This window comes from Gambusia affinis, linkage group LG06, assembly GCF_019740435.1.
Source record: "Gambusia affinis linkage group LG06, SWU_Gaff_1.0, whole genome shotgun sequence".
Classification (NCBI taxonomy): Eukaryota; Metazoa; Chordata; class Actinopteri; order Cyprinodontiformes; family Poeciliidae; genus Gambusia; species Gambusia affinis.
The window spans coordinates 21,634,901-21,657,027 of NC_057873.1; the positions used below are offsets into that span (position 1 = coordinate 21,634,901).

A 22,127-nucleotide genomic window follows, 5' to 3' on the forward strand; every position below is an offset into this window, starting at 1 on the left:
TTACTTTCTCCAGGTATTCTAGGGTCCTGCGACAATGTCAAGTTGACTGGTGGTTTCAAAATGTCTTTTTGTGTGTGTGTGTGTGTGTGTGTGTGTGTGTGTGTGTGTGTGTGTGTGTGTGTGTGTGTGTGTGCGTGGGGGGGGGGTGTGCGCGGGTGTGTGTGCGTGTGCGTGTATGTGTGTGTGTGTTTTGTCTGGTATGTCTCTCTGAAGGCCCTGCTAATGAACTGATCTGTGGTTAACTCTCAGTGGTAACAAAAATAATCAAAATGTCAGAGACGAATTGTGTTCCTGCCGTTTTTTTACACTTCCAAAGGAACTCGGTACGTGGCTCTGCATCTGCAAGAGTTCAGACCTTTTCCTCCATCCATCTTTTTTATTGATTTCACCCTCTCACTCTTATCCAGGGTTGCAGGACAGTTCCAAATTGTACAACAAAATGCTGCTAATAAACTAAAGGCGGTTGTGAAGTTGTGCAAAAACAAAGAAAGTGTCAGATGCAGACTTTTAAACCACCAATAGGTGACCTTCCTCTTAGTACTAAGATATTTTCTCCATGACATTTTACACCACAGTTCATACAGCCAATAGTTAAGTCTGTTCTATCTCGTTAAAAGTATCCAATCAAACTCATTTTAAATGAGATTAAGGTCTTATATTCACAGTCACACCTTCAGTTAAACTCACTTAAACTGACATATTTGGACTGCACAATGAAAGTATTGAATAATTAAAGAGACGCAAAAAGAGAAAAACCTGACAGCTCCAAGCCAGAGGGATGTTACATTAAACTAATAAAAATCAATAAAGAGCTTCTAAATCACCATTTAGAAACTCTTTGTGTTTAAACATTTATTTAATTCTAAATTCACTTGAGCTTGGTCAGTGACTGTAGTTCTACACATTGGCAACCGTGATTCTTTTATCCTGACCACAGTTTCTACTTATTTTTCTTAATTTGCTTTGCAACAATCCATAATTAGTTAATTATTAAAAATATTCAATAATATGTTCACATCTGAATATGACCATGTCTGTTTACTGAACTGAATGATCACATTTTGACCTGGAATGGAAACCAACTTCACTGAGGGAATAGATTTTATCCACAAAAATAGTTTTTTTATTATTATTATTTTCCTTTGTTTTAAATAATGAGGTAGCAAAAAAAAGAATATTTTAGTTAATGATTCCAATAAATGCTTTTGGTTGCTTTGTGCACTTAATTACATCTCACAAGTGAAATTTATCCAAGCACTTTTCACAGACACACAAAAAAAACCCTATACAATTTAAATCAAATCTAAATAATACCTGGTATTAAAACAAATATGCTGTCTGGATTTTTTCAAGATTTCTTTGTTGTTTCTCCTTTTTAAAAAAAATACATATTTTAGTGTGATTAAAGATAAATTCTCGGTTACTTGAATTCCCAGGTTTCTTCTGGTCTTCGTCTTCTTCACTTATAAGAACTTAGATTTGCCTTATCGACGTCTACTCAGGACTCCTGCACATATATGCAATATTTATACACAAGTCATAACACCCAATGCCCTTTTATGAAACTCTAACAGCGATTATATTGACAATCAGCTGCACAGACAGCTAAAACATTTTGATAACAAGGTTAAATAAACGCCAGCCCATACATCTGAGACCAAACTGCTAAAAGCTTTTCTTTTATATCTGAAAAGGACAAAAGCATAAATAATCTTTAGTCAATTTACCTCCTAAAAACAAAGCATATGAGGCCTTATCTGACATCTAATTTCAGGTGAGTGCAAAGGGAAAATTGCACTTGATGCGAAAGTAAAACGTTCAACATTTACTTTTCACACAGCTAAACCCTGAGTTTATGTTCCCTCTGATTATATGTGTTTATCTCTTTACTATTCACATGTAACATCTACGGATGAAGAAAGTTCCTTTCGCTTTCTATCTTCTCTACTGATAAAAAAAACCTCAAACCTTCAGTTTCTTTCAGCTGCAACGACTTCCTTTGAGATTCACCATCCCATATATCTCTTTCTTTTTATTCTGCTCTTCTGCTTGTAGATCTCATGTGTTGTTTTTTTTTTTCTTTTCTTTTCTTTTCTTGCCAGGATAGGTTGTTCTATTGAGTGCTCCATCTTGTACTGGATTGGTACTGGATTGCAGTGGCGAAAAACGGTCAGGAAAAAAAAGAAGAAGAAAAAAAAGCTGTGGAGCAAATGTCTGCACAAAGTATCAAAATCTCTTCAAACACTAAGCGTCGGTTGAGAGGGTAATGGTGGAAATGGCAGCAGGAGAAACAAAAAAAAGAACAGTCCAAATATTATTTGGCGATGGTTTCATTGCAGTCAGCAGGATATCCATGAGTGGGCTTCATGTCAACGGAGGGAGAGAGCAAACAGAAATTAGTCTAATGGTGACATCATGGCTTCACAAATATTTCCTAGTAAAAGACAAAGCATTTGAAAGTGTTGAAATCATCAAGTAAAGGGTTGAGCTGACAAAAATGTTGCAGATATTGCCAACATTTTATGTTTAAATTATTCATCACAGTCAGTCACTGAGTTGCATCCTTGTACAATACTTCTGCCTTCTTAGCAGCGGTCAGCAGAGATCAGGTTCTTTCTGAGAACATACAGTACAATTCTGTCCATCTTTCACATGGTTGTTCTTTTCTTTTCTTTTCTTTCTACCTCCCTCTTTCTCCTCCGCAGGTAGTTGATATCTCAGCAAGGCAATCAAGGCTTTCAAATACAGCAGAAAAAAGCAGGCGTTCAACCAGCCGAGGTCAAATAATAGCCGGCTGTTGTCGCTTTTGTGCGTGTGTGCGTGTGTGTGCGTGTGTGTGTGTGTGTGTGTGTGTGTGTGTTTGTGTATATGTGAAGTGTGAATGTGTAAAAATGCAGACACGATAAAGGAACAAATGAGGGAGAGCGCACATTTCGTGAGAGGGTTTGAAGGGAGAGAGGTACCGTGGGTTCTTCTCTCTCCCACCTTTTTCCCCCGTCACTCTCATTGAGCGCTAAGTGAGACACACCATCTTCTTCCCCGACTCTCCATATAACATGGGCTTTTTTTAGGCTGCGGGGAGAGCTCGTTCAGTGACAACATTTGAGATTTTTCACAACAGGGATAAAAAGAAAGGAAAGTCAGCGTTTTTCGCAAAAAGCGAAGAGGAATTCTGTCTAATTTGAAAAGGTAAGTTCTTTATTTTGATGACATACTGAAACATTGGGGGGAGGGGGTTTTTGCATAAAGAACAAAACAATCAATTTAAAAAATAAAATCTTTTATTTTGGAATTCAGCTAAAATACCCAGATTTGAAATTTCATCTAAAAATAATTACTTTCTCTGTGAGGCAACTGATTGTTAGAAAATGTTCTCATTCATTTAAAGTAGAAGGAAAAATGAATTAGAGATATTAAGCTTTTAAATGATTTGATTACCATAATAAAACCCTGTAAGTTGAACCAATTTAAGACGAATGCTGGTCAGCAGCATTTCTCATCTTTAAACGTGTTCTGGCACTGCAGGATTGTGTGACATTTCAAAGGAGCTCTAGAGAAAACAAATGTATTTCTGCCTGCAGATTTTGCTTTGGTGGCTTTCCGTGCGCTTTTCTTGAACAGATATATATATATATTTTTTTTTTTTTTCTGTTTGGAGATACTTTTAAAATAGAATGGAATGCCTAATTTAAATACAAAAAATTTATAAAAGTTGTATTGTAGGAATGTTTCACAAAACATGTAAAATATGTATGACAGAAGTCAGCAACTTTATCTGTTTTGAATTAATTTGATGTACAGCATTTATTGTATTTCTGCACAGACTGCAATCACAAGGGATTCCACTGCAGAGAAAAGGAGAGAAATTATGAAAGCTCAGTTGTTTGGTTTTTGCTTGATTTAATTACTTGCTGAAAAAAATGAAACTTAAGCATTTGTACACTCAGGGCAACTACTCTCAGTGAATCTAAAACAAAAATAAGATAATCTGAAGTAATCTAATTTTCACCCAGGAAATTTGTAAAACTAAGGATATAATAAAGCTTTTTGTTTGTGCTGCTCTTGTTTATTGGCTCCAGTGCTGCTTCAACTTCTCAGTGGCAAAACAACTAATAAAAATAAATATTGACTGTTACTTCTTAAATTAACCTAACCTTTTCCTAAGTAAACCAATGCCTGTAGGGCTGCTTTGACCTCCAGTAACGAAATGGTCAGCAGGTGAAAATAACATTTAGCCAGCAACTAATCATTAGTCTCCCAGACCCGAAGAAACACGAAGAGTTACAGAATAAAATTTCAGTCATTTGCTGACTCTAATATGCAGACTGTCTCTAGTTCAGATTTGTTAAAGTTTAAGTGGAAATTATGCATTGTTTATCTGACATCCCCAATTTAGACAGTAAGTGGAAGCATTAAGTCGCCACATTAGGAATGCACAGGTTCACCTTTGCCCTAATTTGTGTTTCACTTTTATCCAGCTTCTGCCTCCAGCTCCATCTGGATGCCTCGGCACACTCGCTATGACGGACGTCTAAAATTCGAACAAAGTGCTCAAAAGAGGGAAATGTCAGTGGAGTCACACAGTGATAGAAATGAATGTGGGAAAAAAAATGATGGGGATACAAGAGAGCAAGCTAAGCAGGGTGAGAGAGCATCAACAGTAGATGTCCTTCCTGTTTTGCATTTTGAGAGTGCTCAATTCACATCACGCCTCACAAATTAGCTGTGGGGTCTGGATGATTTCCACAAAGGCCATGGCAACAGCGTTACTAGGCGAGGGTGGGTTCCTTCTAAGCTGTCTGATAAGGTAGATGTTGGGAGACCAGATGGGATCAGAGCGCATGATCCTGCTGTGGATCACCGACATGCGGATAACAAATTAGCAATCAAAGACACACTTTGGTTTGACACCAGGCGCGGGCCAGCTCTCGGGCGGAGCGATTCTGAGAAAGTAATGGTTACCAACAAGTTTTGGATTGATCGTGAAGAACCGTTTAACTCCCACCCCCACCAGACACCCCCTCTCCACTGACTGCAGTGACGCTGCAGTGCACGTATGAAGTCATTCAAGTGGGTCCATCTGTTTAAGAATTGATCACTCATCTGAGTCATTTTCATTTGCAGCAACAAGCTATGAATACTTGTCTACGCAGCTGACTTCATTACTGAAAGACCGATCGTCCATCAGAAGTTAGGAGTTTAGAGAAAAGTCTGGCCAGCACTAATTTCACCATTGCTGCAGGGATTCATGTTACAAAAACTCTTGGTCATTGGTCATATTCTACTCTAATTTGCACAATTTAGTAACATTGCATTAAATCACCGCTTCTTAATTACTTACAATTCATGGAATCTAATTTGTCACAAATACTTACACAACATATTTCTTTACGTATACAGATGATCTGCGAAAAAGAAAGAGAAATATATCAAATTACGAGTTGAGATGTAGCAGACACTTTAAATAACTTTAATGTCAATTCAAAAAGAAAATCTCACCGGCTGATGATCAAAAACATAATGGAAAAACATTGTTGTGATGACATTCTGAAGGCGGAGCATCAGAAAGAGCAGGAGCTTCTTAAAGAGACAGAAGACAGTTTCAAAGCGTTAGTTTAAGTGAAATTTCTTTTAAAAACAGAAGTTTTTAAAAGAAACAACTGAAGATTACAGAGTTACTTGACTGTGCTATAAAATTGCACAAAGTACTTGGAAAAAACACAAACAAACCTTTGACAATAGTTAGTGTCTCCTTAATACTAGTGATTAACAAAAGAAATCAAGGCAAAAAGAAATTCCTATCATCAATTATCAAGGAAAACATTTTGTAGCCTGAGACAATAAGGCAGAAGACAAATTTGCTTGAATGAGATTAAATAATTTGTAATGCTGCAATAATGGGTCGCATGGATCTCAATGACAAGTAATGGTTATAGAATTGGTTGCACCAAAAAGCCTTGCATATATTGTAGATCTCTTCCAAATATACCCAAATGTATAATCATAACATAAGCAAACCTGTTGAAATAAGTCAGAAAAAAACAAACCTAAATGTTCCCCAAAGCATTTCATAAAACGTAGCATCTGTTAAGTACATTCAAGGCAACAATCATTCCACTGTTTGAAAAAAAAACTAATAATTTGCAATGTCCAAAAAAAACCTCTAAAAACCAACTTATTTGTTTAGAAAGACGCTTTGTTTCAGCTAAATGTAAAAGAGTCCATGTTGTTTAAATAATGACGTAGAGCTTTTCTGCTGAAGTGAACAGAAACACAAATGTCTTCAGAGATGAAAAGCCAATATACAAAGATTTACTCATGTTACACTTCCTCCATTTATCCTTATAGTGCTTTGATCATGTGAAGTCTGATATGAGAGAAATATTGACAAATACTCAAGTCATAAAATATGCTGAACTGCAATCAACAACACAATCACCTCTACCAGAACAATCAGATCAGGAAAACGGCTTCCGCTTTCTAGGTAAGGCGAGATCATTTCCCCTCATAAAGAGCTAAATTTATTGCTAATAAATATTTGATACAGTGTGGTTGGATGTTACTGATGAAAACATCATGAAGCAAAACATGTTGTGCTTCTTTGGATGTTCCCTCATTTAAAATGCAGAGGAAGGCCGACACTTTGTTGTTATTCTTACACAAAAGCACTGCCCTGCTTTGCCTGGAGTGTAAGACAGGAAGGCTTTGTTCACAGTTTTTCCCAGAAAACTGTGGAACTGGAAGTAGTTACGTAATATGGATATTTAGAGATGCAACCCGCAAAGCCACAGCACCAGACCAGCTATGCATCATAGTATTTCCATTTAGGTCTCTAGTGCTTCTAGAAGCAGTTCGAACACCCAACCAATTAGTTCATGTTTTTTGAGGTTTGGAACATGAGCTGTTTCAAAACCCTCTGGATTATTAAGTTACAATTGTGAGGCACTTCCCCTTTTACCTAGCAATCCCAGTTTAGCCCAGTTTCTCATCATCTCCACAGAACTTTGCTCACTTCATTACTAGAAGACTTGTATGTTTGGTTTTACTGATGCAGACGCTGTACAATGGCTGCTGGAAAAGACTATTGTTTTTGTTGTTGGCTGCAGTGAACAACACATGCCCATGTATTCTCCCAGTCACGGATAGCAGAGCTTCTTGGCTTCATTTTACATTTTAATGGCATTGTCTCAGCCATACTGCCAGAAAACAAAATGATAGTTTTGTGATAAATCACTTAACACAGGACTTTTTTTAAAAACTGCTGACAGTACACAAGAGGATTTACTAACAGACTTCGATTACAGGAAAATTCTGTAATCGAACTGCTCAGTGCTCAGGAAGAGCAAAGAGCAATTCTTGAAAGAGAGGGATGTCTCTTTTCAAAAAAAAATATTCATAAAAGCACACCCATGGTCATTCTGACCGTTCCGTAATGAAGGGGTGAAAGCTGTGTCATTGTACATTTGAGCATCTGTTTGCAGCCATTTTCATCTCTGTTCAGTCCAAACACTGAGTTGGAGGCACAGCCAGCAGCTTATTTGCATAATAGAGATGTGGCCTTAAAACAGCTCATTCAAAGTAGGCTGAACTGGCCAGGTGAAATCTCATAACCTGACAGTAATCTTTTTCAAAAAATTTATTGAATATGTTTTGTGTGGTCAACAAACCTGTCCCTTTTAAAAGAAAATTAAAAATACATTTACCCCAGTTATACAATGTGCACAAGAGGCAAGAAGACAAAATGCCCCTAATGATACTCTGTTGCTTTAACCAACTGATTTGTAGGTTAAATTGCATCCTGCTCAAAAAATCTTTGATGATCCTTATAGTGTTTTTAAACATTCTGTAATGCTACAGACACAATTTCCAGTGCATTTTATTGGCATTTGTATGTTTATCGTTTATGACTTCCTCATAAACAATTGATTGATAAACATTTACGAAGTGGAAGGAAGAACGCCAGATATAAAAAACTGCTACAAATAAAACTGTAAAGTTTGATCTGCATTTGCGTTGAGCCTCGCTGAAACAACTTTTGCAGCAGGTACAGCTGAAAGTATTTTGGAGCTTGTCTCTGCACCTTCTAGAGAAGCTTCTAGAGACCAGTATTCGTTCTAGTCTCTTCTGCAAAGCAGCTGCGTTAAGAATGTTTGTGGTGATGGGGCTCGTTTATCGGTCTCACCCTTGTCTACACAAGCATCCTGAATCTGTTGTTTTTCCTCGGCCTTCTCTTGTCAGTGAAATACTACGGTACACAGATCATTTCTTAAAGTTGATCAATGAGGTTCTGCAGGAGCTGCAGCACTACCACAAACATTTTCCCTCTTTCTGAGGGTGAAAAAAAAAAGTTCCCACCTGGACAGGGCCTAATGCTTTGTAACGTGAGGTTTGCAGTTGAACTATAACAAAATGTCAAAAGACTCGAGGTGCCAATAAAAGCCCCGCATTTTTAGCCACACACACACATCCTTGTCCACAGATAACCATGCTTTCCCTGCTGCAAACCTTTTTAGTCCATGGATAATCTGTTTAGTGACAGCACCAATCTGTATTCAGTAGATTAATAAATATGTCTCAGCTAGTGTGAAGGGCTTTGTGTTGTGAGGAATAATCAGCATTAGTCAAATAAAACACCCTGCTTTCACCAGGGGCGCCTGCAGGAGATTATTGGAGGGCGAGCGCAAAAGACAAAACTGTCACTACACCTGGCCCACACGACCACAACCACATGCCCAACATGCATCGTGTGGCGCACAAAACCAGCACAGACCTGCGCGCAATGCGCTTGGCACACAGTAATGTTGCACAGAGTACCTGATGGCGAGTTCCTGACACACACAGATATGCAGCATAAATGCACACAGGAGCTTTAGACACAAAACAGCATTTTGTTTCCCACAATTTTGTTAATAGTAACTACAATATACAGATATATATATAAATTTTTTCTCTCTTTTTTACTCAAATGAAAAACTCAAGGTACGCACAGTGCATTTAGCCGTAGACTGCAGGTGATCCTGACATTCACAATCCTTAAGTCTTCAAGTAAATTTAAAATAATAAAAACAGATCAATTTAGTTTTAATTACAAGTTTAACATGTTGGAAACACTGATGTATGAGCAAAGGTCACCCTTTTGTTTTGGATACAGGGAGCAATTGTCATGAATGAAAAAAAGCTTCACAGGCATCTGAAAATGATTTTAGGTTCAGATGGCTTTTCACTCTGTAGCCACTGCAGCTGTTTGCTCTTTTATTAGCTGCCAAACCATAAAGGCCACAGGAAGACAGGGAGCAGCCGCCTCACGAGAACGGACTTGGTCATAGAGAAAAATGCCATCAACTATGGAGCCAAAAATAATAATAACGAGGAACATATAAAGTAATCACAAACAATGCTAGATTGTTGAATTTTATTAAATATTTGAGAACTGGCAAGTTTCAGTTTTAAAGGTCTATTGTCAATAATAAGCTTGAAATTGTCACAGAGTACCAACACAATTATGCTTCTGTTAATACTAAATCTCCTGCCAAATGCTCTTGAAAGCAGGTTTTTAAAATTAAGATTTCCAAGCTCGTTGTTGAGCTCTAAATTGAATGTGATGATACGAAAGAGATGGTTTTCACCTCGGCACAATGGCTGCAGATAAGGATTCTTATTATCCTGGATTATGTTAAAAAGGACTGAGCTAATCGTTGATATGAGTGCTTACAAAAACTGCATTCAAGGCCTGATGAATTCACACTTTTCATTACATTTCTCTGCTGGTGTGCACTTCACTTTATATCTAGCAGCTGCACGCAGCAGCAACCAGAATTGGGATTTGGCAGCTCTTCTAAGCAAATCCACTAGTGAGTAAAATGTTCTAGCATATGATGCGTTGCGATGCACTGGAGCGGAAAAATGTATCCTTCACATTAGAACGCTCCCCAGAGAAGTCATAAAAATATTTTAAGTGAATCCCAGGAGAGTTCATACTCAAACTCTGTTTCATTTAGACATAAAAAAAAAAAAGATCTACAAGTGAATAATTATAGTCAGTCTGCATGTATGTTTAGAACCATCAGGGATTTATATTTTCTCTTGTGCTGTCTGGCTGTATATGAATTTGTTTATCAAGATGAAACATAGTCATACAAACACATTAATGTTGACTTCTGCTGTCGTTCTGACTATAAATGATGTCAGCTAACATTGGGCAACTGGTTTCTTGTGTCCTAGAGGTCAAACTTCTGGTATTCTAACAGACTGTGTGGCTCCTTGTAGGTGATGTGCAACTTAGGGACAAAATAAAAACGTTTTATACGACCTGAAAAGAAAAATATGCCTTTTCTTCATTTGATTTGTTGTAAAATAATGGGTTTTTACTCATAGTGAAGGCAGGGAACGGGTCAGCAGTCTCCACATTTGAGGCATCCACTCTATACCGCTACACGTTGTACTACCAGGAAATTTCTTATTGATCCAAATGTGTCTTTAAATGTTTCTACAATTTGGGGGGGAAAAATCGCCCGCAGTTGAAGTCCAGTGATCCGGGGTGTTTCAGAAAACCTGAGATATAAGAAACTAAACTAGCATGAAGTTTTCATAGATGAACTACCATTTATAGTTAGTCAGAGCAAATATCACACTCAAATGGACTGAGAGTTTCTTTGATTGTCTATGGGTCAAGCTATGTTATGGGACGTCCCAGGCAGGAAGTCTATGGTATTGCTACTTCCTTCCCAGGGGCCCATTGTCCCATTCTCACCAATGTGCACAGCTTGATGCAACTCAAGCTGCCTTGTGCCTCATCTTCTGGCAACAAGCTACTTTTACAACACAACCAACCCCTCTAACTGGACCTAGCACAGTCACAAATGAAAATGTAGACCATCACCGTGGTCTGTTTTGTGTAGGTTTGCAGACATTTTCTGTGCCACACATGTTTGTTCAAGAATTAAACCATAAAAGTAAAACTCCCGCCCATAAAACATGCAATCATTATAGGTAGTCATAGTGACTAATTCTGTCTTATTTTAGATACAATAACTCTAAATTAGTCAGACCAGCCATGGTCTTGAAATCCCTTCATAATGACTAATTACATTCATCAAATTTGAGTTATTAATGATTCATTTCTGCCTTTCTTTTCAGGTTTTCCAGCATGGACATGGACATCTTTATGAATAAGGACTTTGGTTTGACTGGAAACGCTACTCAAGCAACAGGAGAACCAGCAGGCAACAAAGGCCCAGGACTCAATCATAGCGACCCACTGGACATGTTTGTTGGGATGGAGCTTCTTCAACGGTTCAAACCTCTTTTTTTGCCTCTCTACTGCCTCGTGGTGGTTGTGGCAGGTGTTGGAAACTCATTTTTGCTGGCCTGCATTTTGGCAGACAAAAAACTCCACAATGCCACCAACTTCTTCATTGGTAATTTGGCGGCTGGCGACCTGCTGATGTGTTTAAGTTGTGTCCCACTGACTGTGTCTTACGCCTTCGACAGCCACGGCTGGGCTTTTGGACAACCTCTCTGCCACTTGGTGCCCTTGCTGCAGTGTGCCACAGTGTTCGCCTCGGTGCTTTCACTCACAGCCATTGCTGTTGATCGCTACATTGTTGTAGGTAAATAACTTAACATTTATGCTTTGGAATGTGAATTTGTTGCATTTACTCATTAAATATCATCTGCATAGAAATTAAGCACCGTATAAAACAATATATTTACATTAAAATGGTAGATAATGTATTGATCTAAGAGAATATTGCTGTTTATTCAAGTAAAGATGCCTAAAGAACCTTAAAATTATTTAGTCTTTTATTGCACAATAGCAAAAAATAAATAAAAATAATTATTTGGTGACAACATTTGCAAGTGAAAGACCCACAGCATCTCAGATCCTCCACCATACTCTATAGTATATATTTTGATCAAATCCAGACCCACCTTGAGTATTTGCTGCTTAAACTCCCAATCTTAGACTCTTCAACTTTACCATTCATCATTCATACATTTGTGATGTTTGGTAAGAAACAATTTTTTTTTTTTTTTATGCATTAATCTAAATCAATCAGTTAGCATGGTGGACAAATTGCTAATTGCTTCCTGTGTTGTATTTGTTGCTGCCTCGTGGCCAGGAATCCATCGAAAAATCTGTTTTTAATCTCAATGGATGTTTTTTTTAATTTATTTCCTGTTGAAATAAGGGTTAAATAAAATGTTAAAACTAAATTATTGGTTGTTATGGCGACCTGATGCCACTATATACTCGAGTTTACCAAAATCCTCCTTATTGTTAGTAGTGGCAGGATAGTGATGGATGCTCATGTAGTGTAATGACCAGTTGTCAATACAGATGGGCCTTCATGTCAAGTCATATTTAAAGGAAGTGATGTATTACTACTTAGAAGTTCCTGAAAATATTAATCAATTTAAAACCAAAAAATAAATGAATGCTTCAGTTTGGTTCATTTCAAAGGAATGTGCTTCTCTTTAATGTTAATTTTTTTTCTTAACATTGGATTCCTAATTCAAACCAAAAGTTAGATTTTTTTTTTTTTTTAAGCCTTTCAGTTTGACAATATGTATAGAGGAATACAATATTAATTCATTTTAGGGCTTTTTTTGAACACTTCTTGATCAGGAGAGCTAACAGGTTTATCCGAGGCTGTCTATTATCCAGCCTGTTCTCTGAAGTGGATTTAAGAGCAATAAGTCCCTAATGCTTTCCTTCTTGTTTATTTCCATTTGGGTTTTTTTCATTTCCTCATCGCAGCTCACCCAGTAAGGAAAAGAATTTCTGTCTGGGGCTGTGGTGCAGTGACTCTGGGAGTCTGGCTTTTGTCTCTGGCCTTGGCTGCACCTCCGTCTTTTTACACGCGCTACCTGGACCTTCGTCCCAGTGGGATCGACTTGGTGGTGTGTGAGGAATTCTGGCCCAACAGCGGCAATCTGCGCTTGTTGTACTCCTGCTTCATCCTTGCAACCTCTTACATGATCCCGCTGCTGTCCGTCAGCATCTCCTACTGCGCCATCACGGTTAGTCTCAAGCGCTACTCAGTGCCTGGGGAGACGTCCAGCAGTCAACAGCGATGGAGTCAAAGAAGAAAAAAGACCTTTACTCTGCTGGTGGCCTCAGTGCTAGCATTTGCACTGTGCTGGCTGCCTCTTCAGGTAATTACCAAACAAGCAAAGGCTGAAAACAAACAACTAGCCACTTGATGTTTACCAGTGTTTACTGTTTATTATTATTATGTATTTATTTATTTATTACGCCCTTTTCTATCTGATTCGGCTGAATGTCAGGAGACCAAATTTCCGTTCTACTTCTATTTGCATCAACCAGCAAATGATAAACACAACAGCAGGGAAGAGGCCAAAAATGAAACTTTTATTGTCGGCGAGATTAGATTTTCTGCATCATTTATGACCGAGAGCCATGTTGGAATAATACAGTCTGCAAATCCGACACTATTTTCTCAATGAGCCATGAAGACTAAAAGATTAGGATTTCATTATTACAAGGACTATGGAGAGGATGAAGTTACACAGCGCAGTGGTTGATGAGAACATCATTTTAAGGTCACTCTGGTTATGCTGCAAAGCTTACCGGGTGAGAAAGACTCATTTCACAACAACAGTGGCGATCCATGCAGCCTACAGACACATTTCCAATCTTGCTAGACTGTTGCATGCTTTTTTGTATGTCACCAAGAGGAAATGATCTTTGTAAGCATAATCTCTGCATGTCAAAGGAAGTGACACTTTGATTGATGGTTAGTACCGCCGTAGCAAAACACAATCACTTCACTGGCACTTCAGAATCTGTTGGTATCTTCTGAACCAGGGGTCTCAATCTCCAGTCCTCGAGGGCCGCAGTCCTGCAGTTTTTAGATGTGCCACAGGTACAAAACACTGGAAGGAAATGGCTTAATTACCTCCACCTTGTGTAGATCAGTTCTCCGGAGCCTTAATTATTCTATTCAGGTGTGCTGCAGAAGAGGCACATCTAAAGGTTGCATGACTTGCAGCCCTTGAGGACTGGAGTTTGACACCCCTGTAAACTGCTAAAGTGGTTTTTGAATTAAAAAGTCAAAGTTACTTGATGGTGCTATGAAGTGGCTCTATGTTTGTTGACTTATTCACCCCCTCACTTGTTTCAGTTACAGTCATAGGAAATACTTCAGATGCTCCTGTCTTTCAGACAGGAAGTTCATAAGAGTGCGTCGCCTTCTTCCTCCATTTCCTGTGTAAATAACAATTGACATGACATTGCTTTATGAAATTTTGAACAAAACCTCAAGATAAAAATTCGGAACTATTTGTGTACAAAATGACATCATGTTTTACTCTTCATGTACTCTAAATTAAATACTTTTTTTTTTTTGTCTGTCTCAAATTGTTTAGGTGCTGAACCTTTTGCTGGACTTGGACCCAGAGTTCCTATTCATTGGGAAACGCTACATAAACGTCCTGCAAGTTTGCTGCCATTTAGTGGCTATGAGCTCTGCGTGTTACAACCCTTTCATCTACGCTTCCCTGCACAGCAAAGTGCGCATGCATCTGAAAGGCTACCTCTGTCCTTGCCGCAGTCGTCGAGGGGAAATGGTGGAGCGCGCGCCGTCCAGGAGCGGCGTGTTTGAGGCGACTTCAGTAACAGCTCCCGTCATGCAAAGCCACATGATTCATCCCGACATTTAAATTGATGTTCAGAAATATGGGAAAATGCCAAACACAGGCTCAGTGTTCGTTTAAACCATTTTCCATCATGGCTTTTCAGCTTTTTCATTCACTTCAAGACATTTAGTCCTGTTTTATATCCAACAGGCAATGATTTATACCAGCGTGCATGATGTCAAGCTTGATGATGAAGTACAAAACAGCTTAAGCCATCTCTGTCTTTTTCTTGGATAGCAAAGCTTGTGGCCTCGACATTCAGCTGACTGAAGTTTTAGAAAGTTCAGCAGAGGCATAAACCAGCGCTGAGGCTGGAGACACATGCTGAAGACTGAGGCTCAGACTAGTGACAATGGTTCAAAAACTTGGTTAAAAGCACTTCAGAGAGCAGGCTGAGCAATGAATCCTTCACACCAGATATGGAGCAAAAGCCAAGAAGAGGAAAAGTGCAAATGAAATATATTTATTTTATTATACACATGGTAAATATGTAGTTTTTCTTCTTTTTTTTTTTTTGTTTCTGCCTCGCTTGCCTTATAAATCACTTTGATTTGGTGATGAAATGTGCATTAACTGGCTTATTTTTTTGTTGCTTATATGGTGTGCTTTTTTTTATTAGATGATTTTACTTCACAGTGACATCTTTTCAATTTAGAAATATTTGCTTTTGTAAATAGTGTGCATTTTCAGATTATGAGGGAAATGGATTCAAACAAAGAAAAAAAAGCCCCACAAAAATCCAAATGATTACAATACCAGTGTTAGAAATGTCAGATTCATAAAGAGTTGATAAACAGTAATAAACAGTAATTTGGATGTGTCAGGAGAAGCTAAATGTATTTAATACTTGTCTTAATATTCAGAGCATAACCAGAACAGTCCCTCATAAGCGTCTCTGCAGTGACACCGCTCTTACTGAGCTGTTGTCAAGCATGATCAATGCTTTCAAAGCACCTACGTCAAATCATTTTTAAACCAGAAAAATAAGTTATTACGTTTACTTGATTTCAGTTTGGTTTATTTTTACACATAAATAAAACAGTAGAATAATCCAAGAGTCAAAGGGGATTACAAGAATATCTAGTCTGCTTGTCCAATAGTAATCCCAAAACACTTGGACCATTTGGTGAAGGAGCAGAAACAGCCATCACAGCATAAAGGCATTGAAATTTATCGCCAGCTCTTACATTTTAACAATCATATTACCGTGCTGCGTGTTGCTCAACAGTTGAGTCCTCTGATTGATTTATAGGAATGTATTCTCCGGTGAATTCTTTGTCAAGATCCACCTCAAACAAAGAGTGATTTTAATCTAGTGATTTCAACTTGGTTCTGACACGGTTGGAGACTTATGGCTTAGATTTGCTAATAAAAATGTTAATTATTGTTGAGGCTGTCTCCTGATGTTCCTTCAATGCCTATTTCCTGGTAAGCTGAGAAAACACATGTTTGTTTCGTATTGTTAGAAAGTGTTTCAATAAAATGGAGGAAGGAGAAGAAGATCAAATTTTCACAGAAGTCAGTTGATGTCATGGGTTGCGGAGGGGGAAGTGAAAATAAACTAAGTTTTCCATTGTGGTTTTACCTGTGTGTCGTTCATTGCTGATTTTTCTAAAGAAGATCCTTTGCAGATTTATGAATCATAAATAAATGGCGGTAAGCATTTCAGGATCTGCAATCTTCTGTAATGATATGAAACTCTTTGCGGCAACATTTAGCAAATCATTTCAAGTACAGTAATTACTCATTATCATAAATATTGACTCCCTTCCCAAGGAAAGTGACGTTCAGTAATCTGCAAATGTATTCAAATCTCTTGACCTTTTGTGTCTATCGTCATGTTATAACTACTAACCTATTCCAACAAAAACATAGGATAACGTATATTCTCTTTAACAAATAAACATCTAAAAATTGTGGCATCCATTTATAGTCAGCCCCCTTTACTCTGATACTCCTAAATATAACAGCGCATTTGCCTACAATTGCCTTCACAAGCCAAGCCAACTGCAATGTGAATGTAATTTTCCATAAATACAACAGTTTTATGGAGCACTGTGGAACAAACACCAAATAGTTCAAAGATAAGGTTTTGGAGAAATTTTGAGTGGCGTGTGAGCCAGCTTGTGGTATATGTACCAGAGAAATTAACAATATAGAAAGCCAGAAACTATAATTACCATTAGCACTAATTATCTAGCAAACAATAAGCATGCCGAGGCCTTTAAAGCAGATAAGTTGATGAGGAAGTGACTCTCAGGTACTGTGGCAGCAGCCTGCTAAGAAACCACACTCATGCAGCCCAGGTGCAAGACAGAGCCGAGGAGGAAGACAACATCAAGCAGACGACAACCAACAACTGTGCACATCTTCTAGACGTGCATCCTAAAAGACGTGCAGCTGTAATTCCAAAGCATTAACATGGAAGTGCTGAATGCCAATGCATGCAGCACCGTTAGTGTTTGTAGTTGCAAAGAAATGCTGAAAACTGTGTATAATTAACCTTCGCTTCACAATTATGCTACACTTCATGTTGATCTAACACATAAAATTCTAGTGAAATGCATTAAACTTTGTGGATGTAACATTATTTTCTGTAAAGAAGTTAGAGAGAAATTAATAATGATTAAAACAAAATTAAAAACACAGTGTGGCACTGAAATTAATTAAAGCTGCATGAAATTTCCCTCCATCTGTCAAGAGGTCCTGTATTGGAAAAACTACATCTCACATATCAGAATCCATTTTAAAAGGTTTATTTTTCAGTCAATGACCTGGTAACATGTTGCACATGTGCATAATTCAAACTCCCCCCTGTCAAAAACAAAATACTTCAGATGCTTGCAAGGGCTGTTTCCTTTACCTTTGACCTGTTGACATCTAAAACTGAAAGTCAAAAGCACATCAGTAGAAAACAATACACTATCTGAGACTGGCACTGGAACAGAGAAATCTATGTGCTTTGAGGATTTTCTAACATGGCAGGCCATCAGATAAAAACCACTCAGTGGTTGTCTGGACATTTTTTTCACGGTCACCATTACTTTGCAATTCTCTGGAACATAGCTGTCTTGCAACACAAGCATTTAAAACAATATGGTGTCTCCACAGCAGATGTTACAGACTGAAGTAGTTTTGTGTGTACAAAAGACACACAGAACTTGTTTTGCTTGCTTAGCTTTGTGTGTGTACTTTCATGTTATTAGTTTCACAAAGCACAGAGTAAAATCCTTAGAAGGAGCTCTTATTACTTTAAATCTTCTCTATGAGTCACAACAGAGCAGGCTGGTAAAAAGCATAAAGATCAGACGTTGTTTCACAAACTCTTCACTAAGACTAGGCTTATGAACTACTCCTTCACTGGAATTAACAAATCACAGATGTGCAGAAAAATTGTTCAGTTCTGCCAGGAATGCAAACACATAGCAGGAATAGACAAGATGGAACAGTGAGGGGGAGGAAGAGACGGCGATGAAGGGCGGAGGTGGACAAACCAAGGTAACTGGGTGCTTTTAGATTGGTTAAGACCATTGGTTATGTTTTCTTTCATTTTAACATGCTCCGCATTTACTAGCTCCCACTCACAATGTCTTTCAAAACATAATCCAAGTCCAGGACAGACGCTCAGTTATTTTTGCCAAACATGAAACATGATGTTTTCAAGTATTTTTTCAAAAACGAAAAAAAAAATTGCATTAAAATACCAATAACACTGTGTAGTTTTTTTTGTTTTTTTTCTATTATCAATTATGAAATGTATTGTTTACGTAGTAATAGCTTTTCAGGTATGTTTCATCAAGATTTGTTTTGCCAAGACTTTGTATTTAGGATGTGAAGCTATTGTTTCTTTTATTTTCATTATCTCAAAGATCACCAGTTATTATTATTATTATTATTATTATTATTATTATTATTATTATTATTATTATTATTATTATTATTATTATTATTATTATTATTATTATTATTATTATTATTATTATTATTATTATTATTATTATTATTATTATTATTATTATTATTATTATTATTAATGTTTGTTATTAAAAATTCATTCTTAATAATAATAATTAATTATGTCTAGCCACTCTCCCACTAAAGAGTTAAAGGTTAGCTATGTTTTCCTGCTTTATGAAGTTTGATGTGAAATGTTTTCAGATTAGTTGCAAATTGAATTTGAATGAGCGCTCAGTGTCAGCAAAAATGTGCTTATCACCCAAAGCATTATGCATCAAAGTATTCATTAAACTGTCAACATTCACTTTGTGAAGTGAATTAAAATGTTGACGGTTTAATTCTGCATTACACAATGCTTGTTTGTTTAAAAAACGAACAAACAAACATCTTACTCAGCACATTTAAAGCCAAGCTTGGTGCATGTAAATGATTCTGTCTCTCCTACTTTCACAGTTTGTTTGAAGCTGATAATGCTTTAACACTACACTACTCACAATGAACTGTTGCGTTCATTTAAATTTACAACCAACTCACATCCTCCTGTTGTTTTACTAAGTTGTTTACCAGAAGTTGTTTTACAGAAACTCTGCAGGTTCCTTAAATTTAAATTTCATAGCATCATAAACTAGATATTTTGTAAATTCCTTCATTTTGTGAACATGTTTGGGAAAGGAGCTTAAGAAATTTTGACAAAATTGGACAACATTAATATGTTTGCATTTAAAAGCTAAACATTAAGTTCAACCAAAAAAAAAAAAGTAAATAAGTTTTTAAAAGGCTTTACAGATTTGGCTAAACACTGATACTGCTCAAATTTAATGTTGAAATATCCAAACAAGCAAGCTGATGAAGAAATAAATGAGGTACAAAGCTTCTTTTTGGTAACAGTAAGACGAACTGTACATTAAGTAGGGGTGTGTAGCAGCGATAGTTCATGGATTATTAGCAAAAGGACGCAAAATTATGTTCAGGAACGTTGAGCTGAAATTAGAAGAGCGGGTCCCCCGAGAAAAGTTTTTTAGATCCTAACAACTGAAGGTAACATAGCTACTTGATTATGGTAGGAATTGAGGCAGGTAGTTGGAGCATAACCAGGTTGTTGCTGTTTGAACAAACTCGGTTACGTGTCGACAACTTTGTGGTTAGGATTTGAAAAATGTGCTGCAGCTTCATCTGTCCAGTAGACTGAATAATCAACTGGGACAACATGCAGCTTTAGAGAAAAGCAGGTTTCACTCAGAGCTCATCAGTCCTCTTAGCCAGTTTTCCATAAATTCCTGTCAGGCATTTTATGTGTGCTTGAGGGTTTACAGTAGCTTAGCTGAAACAGGAATCCATCACCACCATTGATAGGAACCTTCTTTATTTTGGTGTCGGTGCAGGTGATCAACCAACCACCATCTGCAATTTTTGGATTAGATGAGAGAATATGCATAATTTATTACCAGTTGTTTTATACCTTTATTGTTGTCCCGCTGTGCCGTATTTGATGTTCCATCCTCATCACCCCCTTTTTTTTCTTTTTTGCTGATAACCGTCAGTATAAATCATCAGAAATCTTTCATCATTCCAGAGCATAACAGAGCTTTATCTTAGCAGGACTTTTTTTATGCTTACCGCATACCACACTAAAGTTTCGGCTTCATCATAGATCGGGTTGTTTGTATGTCTCTTAGTGAACAAAGCTTAACGTATTGATCTTCTTACAACACAAGATCAATATCACAAAAGCAATTAAGAGCTCTACCTTCAAAAGCCCACTTCACACAGCTCCAGTTTGTAAAACTGAGGCACCTCTGCATCAGTACAAAACACACTTTGCCTTTAATACGTATAACACAACTTCGTTTACAATAACCACGACGATTAATTACTAGCTTGCTGACTGCCCAGCCCTGATTTGTGGTTGTGAATTCAGTTTGATTATAAAAGCTTGCTGTTTCATTAAAGGTATACAACAACATAATAAGCAGCTGGAGAACAGCAATCAGGTATAATTTAGAAACTATGATGGGCATAGAGGAAAAAGAGATGAAAAATTATTCTCTTCTGGGTGAACTTTTGTGTAGGTTACAATAATTGACTGAGCACTAAAAATGATGTCTAAGAATAGCTTGTCTGTACAGTGCATTTAGACCTCGCTTTCATCATACAATAAGGCCATGAGTCATAACAGCAAATCAATGACACCATATTGATTCACCAGGGAGTCCATCAGCAACCTGAGGCAGCTCATTACAGCTGAATCAGGAGAAAGAAAGAAATCTTTAATAACCTGGGCTTGATGCCACAGGACGTCTGACGACAACTTCAATTTTGTCAAACTTTACATTTACAAGATCAAAGGGACAGTTATTGTGCTGTTTTTAACTTACATGTAGTGCATAACTCTCTTAGTGTCCTTGCTTTTGCATAAATATAATTTCATAAGACAACTAATGTGTAAAAGTTTAAATATGTCTTATGTAAGTTTAGAGCTCGAATCTCATCAATTCAAGCTCAAGCTGGTCAACATCTTGTGGAGAGTCCAGTACATCTCTACTCCCGTTAGCTCGTCTGCCTTATGTCAGGAATTTAGCAAAGATACTCTGAACTCGGTCCCCAACTGGGTGATTAGGTGTTGGAGAAACAGAAGCTGGAAGCAGAAGGCAGGAAGGCAGAAAATTTTAAGACGCAGCTGGAGAGTTTGCATCTTAAATAGGCCACCCAAACCATGAGAGTATGTCTGGTATATTCAGCAAAGTGTGAAAAAGATCATGTGTAAACCATTCGAACAGCACAGTTGATTGTTTTAAATGGCCTCGGTTCAGTTTTTCCACAGTGAACGTCTCACCATGGGCCGTTGAAAAAGAGGTATGTGCCATCTTTAAACCACTTTACTCACAATAATGTCACAGCAGTTCATACAAAGACATATCTTGATTCTTCACACCAAAGATGAGCCAATCAGAGATCAGGAACAGTCCGATATTTATCTCTGGCACTTGAAAAGTGCTGACACTGATTTCTCTTTAAGAATAACAACATTAAAATAACTTTGCTGCCACTCCCGCCATGACTGGCCTTTAAATATTTATAGCAGGAACATTTAGAACATTTAGCTTTAGTATTGATTGTATCGAGAAAATAGCAGCATCCTTATGTGCATCCTGAGGAACAGAGACTCTAAGTGAAGTCTATTATTTCCAAAGCTGATACGAAAATCGATGCCATCATTCAAAACGTCTCCATCTCTTTGTTGACTGACCCGGTAGAAAATCCACCGGAGGAATCCAAGTCAGCAGGAGAGACTGTGCTGTGAAGCATAATTGAGCGGATCTGTGTGGGAAAGCTTCACACGCATTCTTCTGTATGTCTGTGGCTCGTAATAACAGCTTACACTCACTTCCGTAAGCCAAATCTGCAGACAGTAACTAAAATGACAGACTCCTCAGACATTACACTGAGAAGAGATATTGTGAAATTCTAATAACAAAAATTAGATATGATGGGAAAGAGTCTATTAACAC

At 37.6% G+C, this 22,127-nt stretch overlaps 1 protein-coding gene across 1 annotated transcript; it reads left to right on the top strand.

Annotated features, from left to right (window-relative positions):
- Positions 1 to 2,994: 2,994 nt before the first annotated feature.
- si:dkey-202l22.3 (7 transmembrane receptor domain-containing protein) lies at positions 2,995 to 14,796 on the top strand. The gene is made up of 4 exons (XM_044120655.1): positions 2,995 to 3,189; positions 11,137 to 11,609; positions 12,761 to 13,158; positions 14,392 to 14,796. Exons 2-4 carry the CDS (start codon positions 11,147 to 11,149, stop codon positions 14,683 to 14,685), a joined length of 1,155 nt encoding a protein of 384 aa, XP_043976590.1. The 5' UTR covers positions 2,995 to 3,189; positions 11,137 to 11,146; the 3' UTR covers positions 14,686 to 14,796.
- The last annotated feature ends 7,331 nt before the right edge of the window (positions 14,797 to 22,127 follow it).

Excerpts from the sequence above, each read along its gene's own strand:
- si:dkey-202l22.3 (XM_044120655.1), top strand. The coding sequence starts at position 11,147 with ATGGACATGGACATCTTTATGAATAAGGACTTTGGTTTGACTGGAAAC. Across the intron at positions 11,610-12,760 it reads TGATCGCTACATTGTTGTAG|CTCACCCAGTAAGGAAAAGA; the intron begins GTAAATAACTTA and ends TCCTCATCGCAG. Across the intron at positions 13,159-14,391 it reads TGTGCTGGCTGCCTCTTCAG|GTGCTGAACCTTTTGCTGGA; the intron begins GTAATTACCAAA and ends CAAATTGTTTAG.